This window comes from Chlorocebus sabaeus, chromosome 2 (assembly GCF_047675955.1).
Source record: "Chlorocebus sabaeus isolate Y175 chromosome 2, mChlSab1.0.hap1, whole genome shotgun sequence".
Lineage (NCBI taxonomy): Eukaryota > Metazoa > Chordata > Mammalia > Primates > Cercopithecidae > Chlorocebus > Chlorocebus sabaeus.
The window spans coordinates 95,369,902-95,393,091 of record NC_132905.1 but is presented as its reverse complement, the minus strand read 5'-3'; the positions used below and the strand labels follow the sequence as shown (position 1 = coordinate 95,393,091).

The following is a 23,190-nucleotide window of genomic DNA, read 5'->3' as shown; positions in this document are numbered from 1 at the left end:
AATCAGCTTTCACATAGAAGAGAGGCATGAATCTTTCAAATGAAAGACACATGTGTTCTTGCTGGAGGAGCTAAGATTTCCATGAGTTCTCAGGAAGACAGGGAGGGGAGGAAGACAGGGCACGCATGACCAGCGGTCTGACCTTGGCAGTGCCTCTGGAAATCAAAGATGATGAAGAATCTGAGAAGAGACACAACAATACGATGGGAAAGGGTGGTAGGACTCCAGAAAGGCCCATGATTGTGTGCAGGAAGCTTTGACTATATGACTAAGCTTGTCCAACCTGCCTTATTTTGTTGTTGTTGTTGTTGTTCTGTTTTGTTTTAGGTTTTTAGCAGCCTGAAGCCAGTTTTTGGTTTCTGTCTTTAGTAATACGTGGCAAAGAGGGATGAGGAAGGGGCTTTACTGGCCCAACCAGAAACAGAAACTAAGAACCCGTGACTGTATTCTCTCCTTCTGACACCCCTGGACATCCTGAGGAGTTAAGACTCCTGAGCCAAGTAAGGGCTGAAGTTCCAGGAACGTGGAGGAGGGTGTTCCTTCACAAGCCCAGGAACGTGGAGGACGATGTCAAAGAATCGAGGAATTCCCAACTTCCTGGTGCTCAGACAGGCCACCTGGAGGCCTCAGCCAGGTTGGGTAGGGCAGGGCCCTGGGGCTCCATGGAGTTTGTGGGACCTGGAGGCCCCGATCTGCAGGAGAGAGGTCTAAGACAGACTAGAGGTGGCCAAGGAGGGTGGGAAGGTGGTGGAGAAGGAGATGTTTGGGGATGGATTTCCAGGCTGGTCTTCATCCAAATTCTCCCTCTGCCATTAACAGTTCCTACCCCCTACTCCTTCACACTCCCAGCCTCTCACAGCCACAATGACAATTTTCATTACTCCCTCTAAACATCTGTGACCCTGTTCTCTCATGCAATTTGCTCTAAGAAATCAATTTTTTTTCTCTCTTGAAGGCAGCACTTATACCTGAGAAGGCTCAGATGTATAGGGACTGTGCACGGGCAAACCTTCTTTTCTTATGCTTTGCTGATTTTATTTATTTATTTATTTATTTATTTATTTATTTATTTATTTATTTTTGAGACGGAGTCTCACTCTGTCGCCCAGGCTGTATGTATTGCAGTGGCGTGATCTCAGCTCACTGCAAGCTCTGCCTCCCGGGTTCGAGTGATTCTCCTGCCTCAGCCTCCTGAGATTACAGGCACAAACTCCCGACCTCAGGTGATCTACATGCCTCGGCCTCTCAAAGTGCTGGGATTACAGGCACAGTGAGCCACTGTGACCAGTTTTTTTTTTTTTTAACAAATCAAAGGTTTGTGGGAGTTGACCAAGCCTATTGGTGCCACTTTTCTCAATAGCATATATTCACTTTCTGCCTCTGTGTCTGGTAATTTTTGTGCTATTTCCAGCTTTTTCATTATTATTCTATCTGTTATGGTGATGTGTGATCATCGATTTTGGGTGTTTTTATTGTAATTGTTTTGGGGTGCTATGGACCAGACCATATAAGATAGAGAACTTAATAAATGTTGCCTGTGTTATGACGGCTCCCCAATCTCTCTCCCTCTCTCTATTCCCTGAGGCACCACAATATTGAAATTAGGCCAATTAATAGCTCTATAGTGGCCTCTAAGTAGAGTGGCTGCATTAGTCTGTTCTCACACTGCTCATAAAGACATATCAGAGATAGTGAAATTTATACAGAAAAAGAGGTCGAATGAACTCATGGTTCCACATGACTGGGGAGGCCTCAGAAGCATGATGGAAGGGAGGAGCAAAGGCACATCTTACATAGCAGCAGGCAAGAGAGCGTGTGCAGGGAAACTGCCCTTCATAAAACCATTAGATGTCATGAGACGTATTCATTAGTATGAGAACAGTATGGGAAAGACCTGCCCCCATGATTCAATTACTTCCCACCAGGTCCCTCCCACGACACATGGTGTTATGGGAGCTACAATTCAAGATGAGATTTGGGTGGGGATACAGCGAAACCATCAGTGGCTTTCCTTCAACTAAAAGGAAAAGTTGCATGACTCTTACTTTAAATCAAAAGCTAGAAATGATGAAGTTTAGTGAGGAAGGCAGGTTAAGGCGAAAAGCTAAGCCTCTTGTGCCAACCCATTGGCTAAGTGTTGAGTACAAAGGAAAAATTCTTAAAAGAAATTAGAAGTGCTATTCCAGTAAACACATGGATGATAACACAGTGAGACAGGGAAGGAGACACACACACACACACTCACACTCACACTCACACTCACAGAATGCCACTTGCAGGTTTATATACTCCATGTTAACAGGGATGGGGTATAAAATAACATTTATTCCTCCTGTTCTATCTGGACAGTTTCAGTAACAAAATCCCTTCCCTTTGTAATGATTTAAGCAAGAATTAAAGAAACAAACTTAAGGTAGGACATTTTATTCCTAATTAGTTTGTTAAATTCTTTTTTTTTTTTTTTTTTTTTTGGAGACAGAGAGTCTCACTCTCTGGCCCAGGCTAGAGTCCAGTGGCATGATCTCGGCTTACTGCAACCTCTGCCTCCCAGGTTCAAGCCTCAGCCTCCCAAGTAGCTAGGACCTAATTAATTTTTATAAAACACTTCTCTTGTTCACTTGGCAGTGTTTTCATATACTGCCACCTTTTCAGATAGAATTATTTTTGGTCACCAGGTCAAGGCTTGGTAACTGATACGACGTGCATCATAACTTACTGTTAGGGACTAACCAGTCCCATAGGGCACATGGCTGTAATTATGAGCTGATAATTAGAAGTAAAAGAAGGTAGAGAAACAAAGCCTTTTAGAAATCTGAAACATAAATGAAAAGCTTAGAGACACTGCACACATTTTTCCCCCAATGTTTAGAAAAATGGAAAAATTTTGCCATCTCAACCAACTTGCTTTTGATGAAATTGTTTGAGATCATACTGTCTCAGACCAAATCACGTGTATCCTCCATAGAGGAGAGGAGAGGACGGAGTGGCAGGAAGAAGCTGTGTGTTCTGACCCCACCTGTATTAGTCCATTCTCACACTGCTATAAAGAACAATACCTGAGACTAAGTAATTATAAAGGAAGGAGGTTTAACTGACTCGCAGTTCCACAGGCTTAACAGGAAGCATGGCTAGGAGGCCTCAGGAAACTTACAATCATGGGGGAGGGCAAAAGGGGAGCAGGCACCTTCTTCACAAGGCAGCAGGAGGGAATGTGTGCGAGAACAAGGAAATGCCACACTTTAAAGCCATCAGCTTTATGAGAACTCCCTCAGTCACAAGAACGGCATGGGGGAAAATGCCCCCATGATCCTATCACCTCCCACCTGGTCCCTCCCTTGACTCGTGGGGATTACAATTTGAGATGAGATTTGGGTGGGGACACAGAGGCAAACCATATCACCACCCAAGGATCTTTTGCAGTTTCTAGGAAATCCCATAACTTGATGGATGAATCAGCCACCCTCCTAGGAGGGTTAAGAAATAGGGAACTCATCACTTAACTCAGCAAGGGATATGAGCTAATTTCCCTGCTCTTAGAGAGACAGAGAATGGTAATTTGGACGTTGAGGAAGATCATTAACCAAGATTTTGCCCCAAACAGCAGAGCTAGTAAAGACTCCACCCAGGAGGCTCTTGGGGCTGCCACCCCTTAATTTGGTTGTGGTTGGGTTCTCAACACTGCCGGTGTCTCCCACAAAATGGAAGAAGCCAGGAAAGTGGCCTCAGTTCTAGTAGAGGAGGGCCTCATCTCCCCAGCCTTCTCCTGCCCGGGCGTCCACTCTGTCTCCTTCATTTTCACATGAGCTGGCTTGCCAAAGCATGACAGGGCTGGTCTAGGGACCGGCCTAACCCAAACAGGGTGTGCACAAGTCTTCCTGGACCACATTTGGTTCAGGTACCCGAGCCAGGACTATGTTTTCAGGCAACCTCAGGTTTATTTGTTTATTTATTTATTTTTGAGACAGAGTCTCTCTCTGTCACTGAGGCTGGAGTACAGTGGCACAACCATGGCTCACTGCAGCCTTGACTTCCTGGGCTTGGGTGATCCTAGCACCTCAGCCTCCCAAGTAGCTGGAACCCCAGGCATGCACCACCACACCCGGGTAATTGTGTTTATATTTTGCAGAGACAGGGTCTTACTATGTTGCCCAGGCTGGTCTAGAACTTCTGGCCTGAAGTGATCCTCCTGCCTTGGCCTCCCAAAGTGTTGGGATTACAGGTGTGTGCCACCGTGCCTGGCCTTATGTTTAGATGGGTAGGTTGTTGGCAGAGAAGCCACAGCCCTGCTGTTGGCTGACGTGTGTCCTTGTTTCCTGGCCGCCCTCCCTCTCCCCTGTGCCTCTCCTGCCCTGACCGGGACCACAGTCCACGTTCTGACTTATGTAACATTCATTTTTTAAAATATTGGCAAAATGGACAGGTTTCATGTAAAAATCCAAATTTCTGCCCTCTTTTGACTATCAGCACAGCTGGTCACACTGGGCTCACAGTCCTGAATGACTGGGCAGGGCGTGCACTGTCCCATATGCCTGCCAGTCCCCCAGAGTCCACCTCTCTTTTTTCTGTGACTTGTCAAGCCCGAGTCAGAACCTGGGCATGAGGCCCCCACCTGGGCGGGTCTTACCTGAGACTCCATCCTCATCCCTCAGTGTAAAGGCTCCAGGAGGTGCACTAGGACCCTGGGGACCTCTGACCCCTCCCCCACTTCAGCTGAGCTCAATCCCAAATTCCAGAAGGGCTCACCTGCAGTCCGATGTCCCGGGGCTGGTTGCCCACAGCCACCCTGGCGATGCCGGGAAGGTCAATGATGGTCAGGTCTGGAACCTCAGGGGAGGTGATCTCCAGGCTGATGAGCTCATGGCTGATGCCCAGGCCATTCCCGGCCATGACGTTCTGGGCTATGGGTGAAATTGGGGTGAAGACTTCTCTATTTGGGAAGGGAGCCCTCCAGAAAGTCATTTGATCCGGGCAGACAGGGGTTCTCTGGGAAAGGGCTGAGCCCGTGGGGTCATCTAAAGGGCTCCCGCTCAGGCACTGAGTTTGCTATCCAGTAGTGCAAAAGGCCTTCCTTGGACTTAATTCCTCACTGCAGGGAGTCTTAGTACATTCAGGGTTGTTTTTCCATCTATCCTGGCTGAGTCCAGGATGGGCGTGCAAGTAGGATAGGGGAGAAGCCTTTAGGGAGAGTGAGAGGCTCCAGTGCCTGGGGCAGGCAGGGCTGTGCGCTCCAAGGGACATAACCACCAGGGCCTGTCGGGGTACAAGGCTGTGGACTGCAGGAGCAACTGAGCATTTTTTTGATCAGCCATGGCCAAGAACAAGCATTGGGAAACTTGTCCCACAGCTGGGTGAGCGGGGTCTGCGTTTGGAGGGGGTGCTGGGAGGAAAGGTGGCCACAAGGTGGCTGGCCAGGGTTAGAGCTGAGCTTCAGGAAGACAAGCCATGGTTGTGACAGCTGGGGTGGGACCAGGGGTCCTGCAGTGGCACTTCCAAAGGGGGCACAGGTGACCTGAGAGCCAAAGATCGAGTAGGGATTGGGCAGGTGAAGAGGAGAAGCCTGGAAGGAAGAGAGGGTGAGTACCCTGTGGAGTGGAGAAAGCCTGGGCTGGGGGAGGAGAGGACGGGCAAGGTCAGCCACGTGGGCTGCAGGCTGCTAAGGGAAGCCACCAGAGGGTCCTCCGCGTGGGATGACTCGATGAGCGGGGACCTGGACAAGGACCTGGAGGGATGGTGGAGGCGACAGCAATGGGGGTAGCCCCATGTGGGAGCACATGGAGCTAGGAGGTAAGCAGTCACTGTGAGGGTGATTTGAGGAAGAGAAGGAATCGAGGAAGTGAGAGGAGCAGCTGTCAGATCTGAACCTTGGAATGACGTGGGCCCACCTTTGTGTATCTCCTTCTCCACCTGGCCAGGGTCCTGCAGCTCTATCTCGGTGTTCTGGTAGCTGATCCTTCCGGCCCACGCCTTGTAGGGCTGCTTTTTCAGTTTTAGCACCAGCGGACACCTGGTTACGATTCCTGAGCGAGAGGTTCCCCAAACATTCTCAGTTTCCTTTAAAAGAAGAGGCGCTGGGCCCTTTGCTCCCAGGACCTGCCCTGCTGTCCTCAAAGTCCTTGTCTGAGCTTTCTGACTCTCTCTGGGGCCTGGTAGTAGGTGAGGGGTTCCGGATTGAGCAGGTGCAAAGGGGCACAGGTCCTTGGGAGGTGCTACTGTCCTTGGGAAGTGTTCGCTACCAGACTAAGCACCCTGAGCTCTGATGGACATGAGCAAACGGCTGTAGCCACAGTCCCCACCACAGCTGCAGCCCCCACCACACTGCCCTGGAAGTGATGGAGGCGGACGCTGGGGCTCTGGCACATGTCCAGGCTCTCCGTCTTCCTGCAACTGGAGTCAGCATGTCGGGTGTCTGCCCCAGGCTCTGTAACTGTCCTGGTGGGCAGCCCTGGTTAGGATGGGGGGTGGGGGACAGCAGGAATGTGGAGCAGTGAGACCCATCCAGGGGCCATGGAACCCCTCTCAAGGAGTCGGAAAAAGGTGGCGAGAGCCTGGAGGAGAAGCCGGACATCCCGAAGGAGGGGCAAGGGGAATCCTGACAGCGCCCTTTGAGGCAGGATCCTCCGATGCTGCTGAACCCAGGAAACGTGGGAGCGGTGCTGAGTTCCTTGGGGTGGGGGCCCTCATGCTCCTGCCGTGAAGCCCTGAGAACCCGTGTCCTTTGTCCCGTGCCTATAGGGAGGTATTGTCCCATCTTCCAACTAGGGGACTCGCCCAGGGTCCTATGCTTGCCCTCTGGCATTCAGACCTCCACTCTGGAGTCTCGCTGCCCAAAATGCTGAACCAAGAGCACGGAGGAGGGCTGGCCTCCCCACACCCTTACTCTCTCCTGCCTTGTGCCCAGGCTGATGGGCATCTTACAGGACACGCTGCGTAAAGGACCAGGCTGCAGGTGGCAGCAGGGAGGCCAGGGGAAGGGCACTCTCCCAGGCTCACTGAGGCTTTGCGGTTGCTGCAGGGGGGTTTGGAGGATCCAGGCAGCCCTCCAGCAGCCCCACCTTGCTCTGGGCAGCCCTGGAGAAACCATCAGATGCCTCCCGCCTGCCCCAGGGTTCTGGTTGGGTTGAGAAGTAAGCAGCAGCGGCAGGAGAGCGGAGCCAGGGAGGAGAAGGAGCTGGGTGCTCTCTGCTGCCGCCGCACCTGCCAGGGCCCCTGCACACTGCTCCTTCTCGGGTTCTGGAAGCTGCTCCCCTTCCTGTCCCACACGCTTCTTGCTGGCTTCCCCACGCCCTGCTTACCCCATTGTAAAAACTCCTTTCTAAACACTCTCCAGTACCCACTCTGAGGGTAGTGCCTTTATAATTATCCTTTATAATTATTTTATTAAATTATAAATGTACAACAGCTTCTTCACTGTACACAGATTTAAAAATTTTTGTCCAAGGAAAAGGTGTCTTATATCACGATCCTAAATAAGGGATTTTCAAAACATTGAGAAAATTCTTTAAGAAGACTTCACCTGTCACCCAAAGCATCAATTTAACCCTATCAAAGAAATGTTTCTACATTCTTACAAAGACCACTAGGAAGAAGTGGCAAGGTCCCTGGACCTGACTGACACACAGGCAGTGAGAGCTATTTAAACATGTATGGGGAATCCGGCCCTCTGCCACCAAGCCTGAGAAGCTGCCCTCCTAGGGCCCTCCCAGTGGCCTGTCTCTCCCAGAGGTGTGTCTCTCCCAGTGGCCTGTCTCTCCCAGAGGTGTGTCTCTCCCATTGGCCTGTCTCTCCCAGTGGCCTGTCTCTCCCAGAGGTGTGTCTCTCTCAGGGGCCTGTCTCTCCTGGTGGCCTATCTCTTCCAGTTTCCCATCTCTCCCAGTGACTTGTCTCCCCCAGCAGCCTGTCTCTCCCAGTGGCCCGTCTCTCCCAGTGGCCTGTCTCCCAGCGGCCTGTCTCTCCTAGCGATCTGTCTCTCCCAGAGGCATGTCTCTTCCAGAGGCTGTGTCTCCCAGCAGCCTGTCTCTGAAACCTCTTGGTGCCTGGGGAAGTTTTGTGGCTTACAGGCGGCGCTGCTTGCTGCGGAGGGAAGGTGGTCCATTGGAACTTACCGCTGCCTCTGGGAAGGGCAACTCCTGACAATGCCTCCAGCACAGAGCTCTTGCCTGAGCTCTGGTCCCCAATGACGGCGATGGCTGGCAGGGCCAGGTCCTGCTCCACACCCAGAGCCCGCAGGGAGTCAATGAGGTCAATGTAGGGGCGCACCTTCTGCTCGTACTGGCTGTGCAGGTTGTTCTCGGGCCCCTGGAGAAGGCAGAACAGATGCCACTGCCTTGATCCCTGGTAGGGTCCCTGGTGTCATGGGGATGTGTGGCAGAGTTTGTGCAGCTATGATGTTAGTTGGGGTTGCAGACAGGAGGTGAGAAGGTGGATGGAGGGGTGCTGCTGCATGCAGGGGCCCTTCTGTTCTGTTCCTATTGAGGCCTCACTGGGGCAGATGCTGGGAGGATTTGGCTGCAGGTGTGCAGGGTGTGCCTGCCAGGAAAGGGCTGGGAACCCTGAGCCAGGAAGACGTTCCAAGAGGCAGAGGCTCCAGTCAGAGGGAGAAGAGGTTGTGGGCCAGGGCACTGTGGAGCTGGGAAGGGTGGCAAGTGGGTAGGGTGGCAATGGGATGGCTGCAGGGGAAGCTGGAAGAAAAGCTCCAGGAAGGGGTCCCCCCCACACAGAAGCCCCCAGACCCACGTCACAGCAGCCCATTGCTGCAGGAGAGTCTGCGTACGTTCCTGGTACTTGATGGACATGACCAGGAGAGCTGGAGACACCAGCTGTGCTGGAGGAGCAGACTGGCTGGTTCTATTATCGTGGTGGGCTTACACGACAGCCCTCTGCACCAGCAGCCAGAATGCACCCTTTCCAAACGTCCCTCCACCGGGCTTACCTTTGCCCTTGGTTGGCTCGTGTTTCCTGGTAGTGGCTGATTGTTCAAAGTGAGCAAGTTGAAGTCCTTGGTGAGGAAAGCAGGGTCCTTCTCTACCCCCTGCCAGTTTGGGGGAAACATCATTTGTGGTGGCGCTGTGCGGAATGGCGGTGGCTGTTGCTGGAAGAAATTCATTTCTTTTTTCAGGGAGCGTTGGGAAGAAAATTGATTTCTTCTCCGGTGGGGCCAAGACTTGTGGGCCTTAGACATGTGCTGTCTCCCCGTCAGAGCTGGGGGATGCTTTCTCTGCTACTTGGCACCTCCAATCTTCCTGACAAGCTCTGCAAAGACACAAGAGGGAAAGCGGCCCACAGGTCACCAGAAGTCCTCCCCAAGGTGGCACTTTTGCCAACCCCTCCTCACCCCACCCTACAACCTACCCTCTACACACAGATGCAGAGACCAGGGGTCCGGTGCAGGTCCCCTGTCTGCCGAAGGGGCTCTTGGCAACCAGAGAGCACAAGTGGATTTCTACCGGCCCGGGCTTGGGGAACAGGGGGCAGTGGACTCCACATGCCCGGTAGAGAGTCTCAATGTTCCTTTGTTACTTGTTGTTGTCATTGTCGTTGTTGTTTTTGAGACAGGGTCTCACTCTGTCACCCAGTGGGGACTATAGTGGTGCAATCAGGGCTCACTGCAGCCTCAACCTCCCTGGACTCAAGCAATCCCCCTGCCTCAGCTTACCAAGTAGTTGGGACTAGAGGCATGCACCACCATGCCCAACAAGTTTTATTTATTTATTTTTGTGTTTTTTATAGAGATGGGTTTTTGCCATGTTACTCAGGCTGGTCTCAAACTCCTGAGTTCAAGCAATCTGTCTGCCTCAGCATCCCAAAGTGCTAGAAATACAGCCGTGAGCCACCACACCCAGTCTCCTTTGTCACCTCTGATGGTCTGTGTCATCTATGGCATCAGGTCCCTGTGGTCAGGACCAGGCAGGAGAACCATGAGGTGTGCAGAGATGACAGGCAACACCTCCTGGGCCTGCTGGAAGCCAGACCTGGCCTCACACCCAGGCTTGGCCAGGCACTGGGGGAGTGTGGGAGAAGCAGGTGTTCAGCCCCAGTTCTCAGGCTGTGGCCTGCACTCAGATGAGGGCAGCACCGTGCTGAGACATGCATTTAAGTTTCACAACAAGTCTATGCATTTGGCCCTTATCTGGTTTTTCAGGGTCAAGAAACTGACATCTGGGAGGGCCAGTGATGCCTAAGCCAGGACTCAGAGCTGGGCCTGTGCTCCAGGGAGGAGCCCCCCACACTCTGGCTCGCACTGTATCCCCCTTTCCTCTAGCAGTAAGGTGGATCCAGGAGGCTGAATGGTGTCCCCACAGTCCCCCCAAAATTTATGTTCACCTGGAACCTGGGAATATGACTTTTTTTGGAAAAAGACTCTTTGCAGATATAATTAAGGTGAAGATTTTGAGATGAGATCATCCTGGATTTAGAATAGGCCCTAAATCTCATTGCAGGTGTCCTTATCAGAGACAGGCAGAGGGAGATTTGGGACACAGAGACACACAGGGAGAAGAACCTGTGAAGACAGAGGCAGAGATTGCAGGGCTGCAGCCCAGGCCAGGGAATGCCAAGGCCTCTGCCATAGCCACCAGGAGCTAGAAGGAGAGCACAGATACCCCCGGGGCCTCTAGAAGGAACCAGCTCTGCCGACACGACACCTGATCTGGCACTTCCAGCCTCCAGGGCTGTGAGAGAACCAATGCGTGTTGTCTAAGCCACTGCATCTGTGGTCTTTTGCCATGGCAGCCTGAGCAGACTCATACAAGGGTACGAGTCTAAATGTGCCAGGCACTTTCCACCACGTGGATATCATGGTGACCAAGTCAGACCAAGCCCTCACTCCAGGCACACCATCCTAGCAGGGAAATGCCAAAACAAATACGCCAACCAACAAGGGACTCCAGCTGATGATGGAGTGTCTGGAGAAAGACCGGTGGTAGGTTTGAGATTCTGGGGTGAGGGTAACTTGGGTGCCCACTGGAGGGTGTGCCCCGGAATGGGCAGAGGAGCAAGGCTTGGAGGAACTGGGGACCAGTCTCCCCAACAGAGGAAATGCACGTGCAAAGGTCCTGAGGTTGGAATGAACTCAGTGAATAGGAAGATCGTCAGTGTGACTGGGGAAAAAGAGGGAGGACCAAGGCTTGCAAGATGTGGGCAGAGGCCTTGCATTGCACGTGGGTGTGAGGGAGGCCTTTGGAGGGTTCTGAGCTGGAGAGTGGCGTGACGGGCATCCTTGAGGATAAGGAGACCAAGTACAATAAAGGACACAACCCTGGACCAGGGAGGGCATGAAGAAGAGATAAGGTTTACACATGGTCAGAGTCCTGGGGCTTTGGGACAGTTGGGCCAGGCCACAGGACTCAGGCTGTGTACTACTGGATCTCATGCGTCCAGAGTTTCTCCCTCGAGCAACCTGCCACATCTGCTACCTGAGACACCTGCTGGCTTTCAGCATGGCAGCCTGGAGGAGTGGGAAGCTAGCCCCGGGGCAACCCCCGACCCGGAGGGACCTGCAGACAGCTCCCTCCTTCTCCCACCTCTCAGATGGACGTGCTTCCATGTGGCTCATTACAAGGTGCATGTAGGATGGAGCCCAGTCATCCTCGTGGGGTCTGCTGTCGGGGCCTTTGCCGTCTCTGCTCAGCAGCCCAGACCTGACTCCTGCTGCCCGTAATCCCAAAGCCATGCACGAGCCTCTAAGGAGGCTCCACCCGGCGAGGGGCAGGGCGGGGCTAGACGGAGGCAGACTGTCCTCCACAGGCAGGGTACAGCACCATCTCCCTAAGACAAGGCCTGCAACCTGGATTTGGGATAAAGAATTAGAAAGCAGGGTTGGGGCCGTCCAGCACAAGGGCTGTAAATGGGACCCATAGCATGTGCTGAAATCTCTCTGGGTGTCAGTTTCCACATCTAGAAAATGGGGCTGACCATTCCTCCTGAGGATGTGGGAGGGTTCCATACAACTACTTATATAAAGGCTCAGCAGCATGCCAGACACTTGTGGCTCAAAGACTGGGTGCTGGTACCAACACTGTCATGTGTGGTGGTCATGTGTGGCACTGGTCTCTGCGGAGGGGACGCTAGGCTTCTCACCACCCCCTTTCTTGGGAGGGCAGGGCTGCTGGGCCTGGTCAGGCTGAGAGCAGGGACTGGGCTGTGCAGGAGGTGGTGCTTAGTGAGTGTGTGGAGCCTGTCCCAGGGCTGGCTCCTGCCTGCTGTTGAGAAGGGGCTACGGCACAGCCACCAAGGCCCGGCTGGGAGGATGCCTGCCTGTCTCTGTCTGTTTTTTTTTTTTTTTTTTTTTTTTAAGTTCGAGAGCCTGGGAAAGCAAGGCCTGCTTGAGGTTTGGTGCCTAGCTCTCTTTCTGTGTTTAAAGTCCTCTTTTCTCCTGGGGGCGCTAAAAGACAAGCCTAGGGATAACACCCTTTGGGAAACAATGGCAGTGGGCAGTGGGGGAGGTGAGAGCCGACTGGATTCTGGATGCTTTGAAGTCATGATCAACAAGTCAGCTAATGGCCGGCTGTGGGGTTGAGGGGCAGAGGGGAGCTGGGGAGAGCAGGAAGATCTGTGGCCAGAGCAGCTAGAGGGGAAGCCGCAGAATTCCAAAGGGCCTTGGGCTGCCTGGAGCCTGGAAGACTATGGCCCGTATGGGCTTCAACTTCCAGGACACCGTCATCCTAATGACCACTCCCACCACTGCCAACAAGGCACAGAGAGGGTGTGGCTCACCCAAAGTCACATCGTGCATTGGTGACAGCCAGGGCTCCTGGGCCTGGCAGACACCCCTCTTGCCACACCCAATTTATCTGCCTAAGCTCCATGGCTCCTCTGGTTGGGTCCCTTGCCCTCTCTGAGCCACAGTTCCTGAGTCAGTGTAAGTCTTCCTCCACTCTGTAAACATTCACTGAGCGCCTACTGTGTCCCGGGCTCTGGATAGCCAGCCGGGAGACATTGCCACCATTTTTAGAGCTGAGGATCTGATCGGGGAGGCAACAGTCAAAAGCTGCATTCCCAACATCTGCACGATACCTTTCCTGATGGATTCTGCCTGTTTCGTCTCTCCCCAGCTGCAATAAGGCCCCCAGGGGGGCAGGGATTTTTACCTGTTTTTTTCACAGCTGTACCTGCAGCTCAAAGTAGCTGGCATACAGTAGGAGCTTAATAAAGGCTGTGGAGGAAAAAACAATAAAAACGGCAAAAGCATTTCCTGTATAGGAAACTATCATTCACCCATCAAAATGTTCTATCTCCTAATGTGAGATATAACCCAGTGGATAAGCTGTAGTCCTGACTCCAAGTCACATTATTTTAAGAGATAAAAAAATAAACATTTATACCCAGAATAGATGAGATGGGCATTTGGAGCTGCTTATGATTTGGGGATGCTATGGAAGCATGTGATTGTCCACATTAAAGTAAGGGATCAGTAACTTAGAAGCTACCCAGTATCCAGAGGAGGTACCAGATACTAAAGTAGAAGCTTTTAGTTGAGAAGCCATTGCAGAAGTCAAGGGCAATGTCCTTATTGACTTCATGTTAAAAAGTAGCTTTAAATACTATATTATAGTTGTAAAATAGTAATTGATATCTACCCATCAAACTTTCAGAAAAAAAATTGGATCCATTTATAATTGACTTAAAATAATCAATGCAAACTTCTGGCAAGTAATGTTGGCAATCTCAAAAATGCTTTCTCAATAAAGGTGGAATCTGGTCATCTCAGGACACCTGCCTTTGAGTGCCATGAGCCTTCCTAGCTAAATTACTCCATAATTGTTTGCATCATGGAAAAGGTAAATTAAATGTTACATGCAATGCATATTGGTCAGGAAATTTTCTGGAATTGGCCTAGGAAGTGGTAGAGTCATATCTCATCTGCAACCAATATAATCCAGGCAAGACTGTGAAGGTGAGATAGGATTCAGAGCCATGGGTTCATGATTGCAAGTCTACCTCTTGCTAGACTTTCTGTTCTCAGCATGGATAATACCTATCTTCCTGTCAAAAGACTGTGGAATTACTGTCCCGGAGGGTCCTTCTTCCAACACAGACACTTCACTGTGTCTGAATCGCCCTCGGTGTTCCCAAAATACAAAATCAATCACAAAGCGAAACTGAAATTCCCTAACTATAAAAAGCCCTCCATCTCTCTGGGCCTTGAGTTTTGCCACCAGCTTTGTTGGCCACGCAGTCTTGGCCTCTATCTGTAAGCAGAAGATTACTCCTTAACTCCTAAGTCGAGGATATAATAGGCTATTGGCGTGACCGTCTCTGAGTGCTCACTTAGTCCGGCGCCCCATGAGATCATAACGGGATGCTGTACACGACCAGGAGTAACTTCAGCAAGGCCTGGCTCCACTCCATTTCATGTACACAGTAAAGCATTGTCAAGGATTAGCCTCACACATGAAGTCTTGTGCCCAAAGGAAATGGCAGTCAGAGGAAATGCCAGCCAAACTTTTTCTGACCTCCAGCTTGGTCTGGGTCCGCTGGAAGAGACCTCGAGGCAAAAACTCTTCAGACCTCTTTGGAAGGAGCCATTTCAGGTCCTCCGAACAAATGTCAGGGCGGTCAAGATCCAAGGTATGGACCCAAGTGCCCATGAGACAGTAGAAACAGGCAACAAACCCAGACCAATGGGACGGCTCCAATGACCTCAAACCAGGACTAACCACAAAACCTCCAGATGCAAAAACTAAGAGCTGTGGACCAAGCAGACGGCTTCGGGAGTGGGCAGCTTCCACTCCCGATGACGAGACCAGATAATGATTGAACTTCTTGTGACTTCCACCACAGTGGTTTTCTTTGTGTGCATTTTTAAACATTATACTCATGGCTGTTCTCTCTTTTTCAGGATCAGATTTCAATCCTGCAACCACGTTTTATAATTTACTTGTTCTTGACTTCTTCCTCCCTCCTTTAGACCAAAGCACATTTTCTCCTAACCCACCCTAAGAATGACTCAGCAGTCTGTTTGGAAATCTTGCCTCTTGCTGGATCTGCCACCCATTTCTAACTCCAGGAACCACACAAACCGTGGGCATTCCCTTACTGAATTCCATGCTATGCATTTTCTAACACATAATGCCAACACATAGCTACCTTAAGATCCATAGAATAAGTATTCTTATGCCCCCACACATAGGCTGCCATAATCACTCCTACCATAAAACACAACCGGCATGGCCGGGGTCTGGGGGGAACGATCCTGCCTCCTATATGACCATCCTGATGCTTTTCACATCCCTTTAGATCTGCTCTTGATTTCACTAAAGGCAGTATTACCACAGACTTACATTTCTCATGAACAGTCATGATTTTTGCTTCCAACTCTTCTCCACTCACGAAATACAATTATACAAACAATGGAACCATTTGCAAGAGGAACATGCATGAAGAAAAATGTCCACGTGCAGGAAAGCAAGACTGTGAAGTTGCCAAAGTGGTCATCACTGTTTGCTGAAACAGAGCTCACGGGAAACTTTTATCTCTGAACATCCCCACACTGCCCCATCCCAACTGTGCCATGTGAGGGCCCCTTTCCTTACATGGTGCCAATGCACCCCCATGCTGGCCTGAGGACCATCATCGTACTTTGGGGGCTCCTAGTGATACAATTGCAGGATTCAGCTCCTCTCCTGTCCCATTTCCTCTGCTCTTCACAGCTTTCACAGAAGTAGCTTTGCTGGAAGAGTTAGTGCTGCAGGTTCCAACAATTAACTTCAGGGTCTTTGACCTTGGTAGTGGTTCCTGACTCACGGCTATCACAGGCTTATCCCTTGCTCTGGCTGGAATGATATAGTCCAGGAAAAGAACCTTTATCCACCCGCCACAGTGGGATGGACGACCACCCAGCTTTGAGCCACGCAAGTCGGCGCCTGAGCTCTGGGGAACACTTCCTGTTGCTTTGTTACCCTTGTCGAGTCTAGCAACACAATCTCCAAATACAAACATTGGCTTTCCAAATTAGAGAGCAGAGCTTGGAATATTTTCTGGCTAAAGGCAGGCTGAGGGGGATGCGGGCTCCCTGGAAGTTCCCAGACTTTGCTGATGGTACTGTCCCCTGCTAGATGCACAGCCACAGCAGGGGCGGGGGCGGGGTGGGGGTGGCGGGCAGGGAGGTACTTGCAGTTGTGGAGAGAGGAAAGTGACTGACTACAAGGCTCCGTGCTGGGTGCAGCATCATCCCCCATGCAGGGTGATCCTGGCTTCTACCAAAGGTGGCTGCTGAGAGTGCCCTGCAGGGAAGGCCCCTGGGGCACCACAGTCCCAGAGCAGCACCTCACTTCTCCGGAATACCCCTTCCAGAAGCCCTGAGGCCAGCCCCACACTCCCATCTGCTGGCCCAGCAGCTCTCAGCAGCTTTCCTCCCTTGGGACAGAGACTGCTTACACTGCTGGGCTCAAAAAGCTGCCCCATGCCCCCGCCAGCCTCATCCCCACATGTCACCCTGTGCTGACCTGGACTGCTCCCTCTGCAGCGGAATCTTCACTCAGACCCTCTGTCTCAACCTTTCCTAATGAGCTTCTGCCCTGTCTTGCACCCTCCCCCCGCAGCCTCAGACGGGCGGATCTTCCAGCAGAACCAGCTGTTCCTGGGCTCAGCAGCCCCACCCGGGGCCCCACTCACTCGCAGGAAAGACCATGGTTGTGTGAATGGCCCTGCGGCCACTCAGCCTTCAGCCCCTGTTCTCCAGCCTGGCTCCCAGAGGTCCAGCTCCACAGGCCTCCTGCACCCCCCTCCTCCCACGGGGGCTGAAAGCACTTCCTGTTTTCAGAACTAGCCCTGGGTTCATAAAAAGTTTTCTGATGTGAAATCTGTGAAACCAGAAGGGCTAGGCAGCAATTTTATGGGATCACTGAGAGATGGCACAAACAGCTCCCAGCCCTGTGGAGACTTTCTCAGGGGGTACAGGAGGGCCTGGCCAGGACCCAGCAGCTCAGTGTGCCTGCTGGCACCCGCCCTAGCAGCTGAGATCTCAGGTGGCCTCACTCCACCTGTCTGTGTGGGAGGGAGCCTGGGACTCTGAAACCCCAGTCACAATATCCTTCAAAGGCTGAGAGCTGGAGCCAGCTGCCTTTGGTGACGAAGTCAGGAACAAAAGTGAGTACTGATGGGAGGTGGTAACTCAGCCTCGACTTCTTCCTCTCCATGGGAAGAAAGAACAAGGGAAAGGAGGGTCCTTTTGTGAAGTCCAATATTCTTCAATAAGTCCAATATTGAAGTCCAATATTCTTCATCTCATGTTCTTTTTAAAACATGTTTAAAACTGTCGCCACCCTCACCCTTATTTTCATGAAGGGCAGGTCTTGCTAAGCATATCATGAGCTGATTATTAAGTTTGAGAGGACAGGAGCTGGACACAGATTGCTCTGCAAAATAAAGGGGTGAAAAGTTGCAGGAGTGACCATGTGTGAAGGTCGGAGGCAGGAGTGAGCAGTGGGGTGACATGTAGGGGATGAGAAGTACCTCAGTCCCCCTCCCCATTGCAGTTTAGGGAGGATTTTCTGACATAGGCCTGTAGAATAAGGAATGTAGGTTTCAGGTTGTGTGGTGTGTACCTGGTGAACCATCTGTCTCCCCTACGCAATCTTCAGAGATGGCTACAGTGCGTCTGCGCGAGTGGACTGTCTCGGGAGCCCGTGGGCTGGCTGGGTGCCCCTGCAAGCTCACGGAGAAGACACAGAAGACCAGGTGACACATGGACAGGCGGGACTCGGACTCTGCACACAGGCAGGAGAGAATGGAAGTGGGGGGCTTAGGCGGCTTGGGGACGCAGGCCTCTGCTTTCAGCAGCCACTGCACTGTGGTTTCCTCTCCAGGGCTCGGTCCCCACGTGGGAGCTTCCGGAGCCTGGTACAAATGCAGACCACGGGCGCCATGGACCTTGACTTGAAGAGAAAGTGCAGGTCTTGAGAGAGAGGAACTGAAAAACTAAGAAGACAGCTGGTGAGAGAAGAGAAGGGAGAAGACGACGTGGCTGTCAGGGTGCAGGGGACACCCAGGTTAAGAGTTAAGACAAAGATAGGAACAAGGTGAGGCCAGAATCCAGGAAGGAGCTACCGAGGGCCAGGTAGGGGGTGACGGATCCAAGGAAGGAGAGCAAGGCCTTGATAACATGCAGTGGACCCAGAGGAGAGGCGAGGTCAGGTGAGCTGGAATGGTCAGCTCTTCGTGGAACGAATGACTCTGTACTGCTGAGCCGCAAGATTTGGAGTTGCTGTCAACTTCGAGGCAACTGTTAAACCAGGGAGCTGCCAAATATTTTCAAGGGGTGACCAGGCCAGGAGTCTGAAGACTGAGAAGTATGCATTCTGGATAAATTGAAAATTGGTAAGAAAATAGGAGGGGATCCGTTTTTCTTAGAGGATCAAGCTTGGAAAGTCCCTCCTTCTGATTGAGAATAAAAAAAGGGATTTGGTTTGTTGCAGCTCCCACACTAGCAGGCTGCTTTGCGTCTTCCAGTTTTAGTCATTGACAGGTTCTGCATCAGACACTTTCCTACATTACCATCTTATTCGGGTTTCCCCATAGAATCATTCACTGCAAAACAGCCACTTAACATGGTCCTGCCTGCCTCCTAGGAGTGTCAAAAGAAATATGGTCCCATGGAAAAGGTCTCCGTTTTTTTTTTTTAAATAAAATTTCACTCAAGAACATATCCATGGTTTTATTTAATCTCCTTAATATAAATAAATTATGTTAAGATTGTATTAGTCTCGTGAATATGCAATCACAACAAATTACCTTGCAGAAGTCCAAGCTAGTCAAATTTGCTCTCCTGGTGAATCCAGGAGCTCTCTCTTGTTCAAGAGTGAGAGAGACAATTGTCCTGTCCTCCCTTAGCCTTGGCCTTGGCCTTGGGAGGCTGAGACTCTGGCCAGCTTGAGTGATGCGGATCCTGAGAGCACTCCCGGGTAGGCATTTGCCCCGGTGGAACGCCTCATCAGAGCAGTGCACAGCAGGCCCCCGTGGAGGATCCACACAGTGGCTGAACACCGGGAAGGAGCTGGCGCTTTAAGTCCGGACATCTGAAACTTGGTAAGACTGGTCTTTGGAACTCACCCACTCCATTTGAGTGGAAGCGTGGCCTGATCACCCACGGCGTGCCTGTACTGGCATTTTGGTTTTTTTTTTTTGACTTGACTTGAATTAATTGCTTGATATTTTGGTTTAGTTTTGTTTTTGACTTGAATTGCTTGATAAACAGGCGTGCCTTTATTGGCACTTTGGTTTTGGTTCTGCTTTTGACTTGGCTTAAATTGCTTGACGAATAGGTGTGCCTCTAACAACACTTTGGTTTTAGTTTTGATTCTGATTTAGTGTAAATTAGATGAGTGAGTGATCTTTTACCCTTTCCTTCTTGTAGTGTGAATGTTGTTTTGTCTCAAGAGAAAAATAGGTCAGACACAAAGTAAGGCCACTCCGCTAGGAACTGTGTTAAAACATTTCAAAAAGAAAAATTTCAAAAAGGAAAAAGGAAAGTCATCAAATCATCAAAACTTACTCTATTAAAATGCATGTTACAGAACCTTAAGAAAGGTTTTGCAGGAGATTATAGAGTTAAGTTAACCCCTTAGAGGTTCAGATCTCTGTGTGAATTAGAACTGCCCTCTTTTAGGCCGGGCGCGGTGGCTCAAGCCTGTAATCCCAGCACTTTGGGAGGCCGAGACGGGCGGATCACGAGGTCAGGAGATCGAGACCATCCTGGCTAACACGGTGAAACCCCGTCTCTACTAAAAAAATACAAAAAACTAGCCGGGCGAGGTGGCGGGCGCCTGTAGTCCCAGCTACTCAGGAGGCTGAGGCAGGAGAATGGCGTGAACCCGGGAGGCGGAGCTTGCAGTGAGCAGAGATCCGGCCACTGCACTCCAGCCTGGGCGACAGAGCGAGACTCCATCTCAAAAAAAAAAAAAAAAAGAACTGCCCTCTTTTGGTGTTGGATGGCCCACCGAAGGAACTATAGACAGAGAACAATTGGCCATGTATTTAAGGTGGTGACGGGTCGGAGGACAGCCAGTGTACCTAGATCAATTCCTTTATATTGACTCACGGTTAAATACAATATAGACAAAACCAGCATAAATTTAGCCCTGTTTAACAGCTTATTGCAAAAAAAGTCAAAAGCAAAAGTAAGAGCAGCTTCACCAGCAGACACAGAGTTAAAAAAGGGAGTCCCAGAAACAGCGAGAGAAGCCAGTTTCACAGGAGCTGCCAGAGATAATAGAAATTCTTTCTCCATATATCCTAGCCTACTCCGCTTTACCGAGGCCAACAACCCCCTCAGAAATGAGATTCGGGAGCTAACACGCCCCAGGTCTCCCCTCGAAGGGGAGGATCGGAGCCTCAAGAGGCCAAGGAAGGAAGTCAAGATAGTCAAGTGGGCCGTCTCAGATCTGGTCTTGCTCCAGCTATGCAAATGCCTCTCAGGGAGACCCAAGGACCTGTCTATTATAATGACCAGGCCTACATCCATGGGGGCAACAGACTTTCATCTATCAGCCCTTTTCAACCATTGATCTACTAAACTGGAAACACCCTCAACCCGCCACCTTGCTCCTGGCAGCTAAAGCCCTGTCGAGCATGACTGTGTAGAGGTGTTGGACTCAAGTTTACTCTAGCAGACCTCATCTCTGGGACCAACCTTGGGCATCAGTAGACTAGGAGCTATACGTGGATGGGAACAGCTTCATCAACCCACACGGAGAGAGATGTGCAGAATATGCGGTGGTAACCCTGGACACTATCGTTAAGCTGAGCTCATTGCTTTAATTCGGGCCTTAGAACTCAGTGAAGGTAAGACTGTAAACATTTACACTGACTCTCGGTATAATGCCTGTTTAACCCTCCAAGTGCATGGAGAATTATATAAAGAAAAGAGCCTGTTAAACTCTAGGAAAAAGGGAAAAAAACACCCAGAGAATGCAACTCAGCTTCAGCGTTTGCAGAGGTACTGAGAAGCACTTCTGCAGAAGCTAAGAGTTGGTAGAAAAAAGCAAGTAATATAAGAAAAGATTTCAGTAATGCTTCAAGGAGCTGACAAAAGTCTAAGTCAGTTTTAAAAGAGCTTCTATAAAGCATTCTGGTTTTACACCGCATTTAACCCTGAGGCTGCTGAAAATCAGTATATAGTGAATACTTCATTTGTAAAGCAAGCCCAGGGTAACATCAAGCAGAAGCTGCATGAATACCACCTAGTCTATAAAAGTGGCCACCAAGGTGTATGTTAACTGTAACCAAGGAACAAAACTGGGAAAGAGCAAAAGAGAAAGAAAGACTAAGTGTAAAAAAAAAAAAAATTAGCAATGCACGGGTTTAACACAGGTTTGATCCTAGGTCTTCATTTAGAAAATAGTTTCCAGCTATAAAAATTTAAAACCCTCATTATAAATATATTACTAGCAATAGAAACTTGCTTGCTGTTCCCCTGTGTATTACACTTGCTCCTTCAAATGATAAAAGGTTTTGTAGCTATCATGGTTCATCAGAAAACTTCAGCATAAGTGTATTACATAAAACACTATCACTCTGTCTCGCAAAGAGACTCAAAAAGTAAAAAGAAAAGTGAGAACTCCCACTAATTAGTGAAAATTCTCAAAGCGGGGAATAAGGAAGTAGACCACTACTACTTCTGCTGCCCTCCTCCCCCCACCTTGCCTAGTTCACAAGACAGGAGGAAAGAGAGAAAGAAACAAAAGTAAAATAAATAGCCGACAACCTTGACACCACCACCTGGCCCTAGAAGTTAAAAAAAAGTAGTAATAATAACATCAACCCCTTACCTAAACTACTTGTGTTATCTGTAGATTCCAGACACCATATGAAAAAAGCATTGTAAAACTTTTTGTTCTGTAGCTGATGCATGTAGCCCCCAGTCACGTTTCCCATGCTTGCTCGATTTATCGCGACCCTTTCATGTGGACCCCTTAAAGTTGTAAGCCTTTAAAAAGGCCAAGTATTTCTTTTTCAGGGAGTTCGGCTCTTAATATGCGAGTCTGCCGACGCTCCCGGCCGAATAAAAAACCTCTTCCTTCTTTAATCCTGTCTGAGGAGTTTTGTCTGCGGCTCGTCCTGCTACAGTACCATTGCACTCCAGCCTGGGAAACAGAGCAGGAAGACCCTGTCTCAAAAAAGAAAAAGAAAAAGAAAAAGAAAAAAGAAAGAAAAAAGAACTGCACATCCAAAGGGAGTCAAAAGTGCTTCCGAGGGTGGGAGGGGGGTGGGAAGTAGAGCAGAGTAAAAGGAGGAGAGGGTTCGAGGAAAGATAGCTTGGAATGCTGATCTTTTTAAACTGCTGCAGACAACATTCTAAACACAAAATAAGAAAGAACAGTGTTCAAAAGGTGTCATCAAAGCCGAATGGGGTTGCTCACGCCTGTAATCCTAGTGCTTTGGGAGGTTGAGGCATAAGGACTTCTTAAGCAAGCGAGTTTGAGACCAGCCTGGGCAACATAGAGAGCCCTTGTCTCTACAAAAATTAAAAATAAAATAAAATGAACCAGGTGTGGTGGTGCACACCTGTAGTCCCAGCTACTTGGGAGGCTGAGGTGGGAGGATCCTTTGAGTCCGGGAGCTTGAGACTGCAGTGAGCCATGATCGCACCACTGCACTCCAGCCTAGGGAACAGAGCGAGACCTTGTCTCCAAAAAAAAAAAAAAAAAAAAAAAAAAGGCATCATTGATACCACCATGTCTCCTTTCCACTCTGTATCAATTATAAAATGGACTTCAGCCCCCAGAGTGCAGGCGATCCAGGGTGCAGTGGTCCAGAGTGCTGGAGTTGGCCCCTACTGGCTGGGAACTGGCCACGGTGGGAACATTCACACCATGAGAACAGAAGAGAATCTGCAAAGGCTAGAAATCAGGCACCACCCCCTGCCCCGCCCCACCCTGCCCCATGACAGCCAATTTCCCAGCATATGACCGTCACCAAGGTCACGTCAGAGCATCACAAATACCACAAAAGAAGGAACACTTGAAGCCCTCCGAGACAGCTTTTGGGGCACAATGCTCCTTATTTAACCCCCAGACTTTGTAGAACGCTGAGCAAAGCTGTCCTAAAAACCACCCTTTTGTGTTCACCCAACTTTTAGCCAGATCAGGATGGAGGCCACCCTGTCCCCAGGGCCAGCCACTTCCCCTCCAGAGTCTCTCTGTGCACAGGGCTACTGTGGGCTGGAGGCAACATGGGTTCTTTCTGAGCCTCACA

General features: G+C 50.3%; 1 protein-coding gene across 4 annotated transcripts in view; it reads right to left on the bottom strand.

Moving 5' to 3' along the window:
- Positions 1–23,190, bottom strand: part of MX2 (MX dynamin like GTPase 2) — a 44,750-nt gene that overhangs the window by 21,316 nt on the left and 244 nt on the right. The window contains exons 1-6 of one of the 4 annotated variants that reach the window (XM_037984841.2): positions 17,544–17,620; positions 16,612–17,354; positions 8,930–9,249; positions 8,103–8,295; positions 5,883–6,017; positions 4,744–4,898 (exon numbers count right to left, since the gene is read on the bottom strand). In XM_037984841.2, the coding sequence (XP_037840769.1) occupies positions 4,744–4,898; positions 5,883–6,017; positions 8,103–8,295; positions 8,930–9,178 (732 nt within the window). In that variant the 5' untranslated portion in view covers positions 9,179–9,249; positions 16,612–17,354; positions 17,544–17,620. Of the gene's footprint in view, positions 1–4,743; positions 4,899–5,882; positions 6,018–8,102; positions 8,296–8,929; positions 9,250–15,530; positions 16,050–16,611; positions 17,355–17,543; positions 17,668–23,190 lie in introns of those variants that run through there. The other 3 variants (XM_007968659.3, XM_073010757.1, XM_007968650.3) reach the window with 3 other exon arrangements.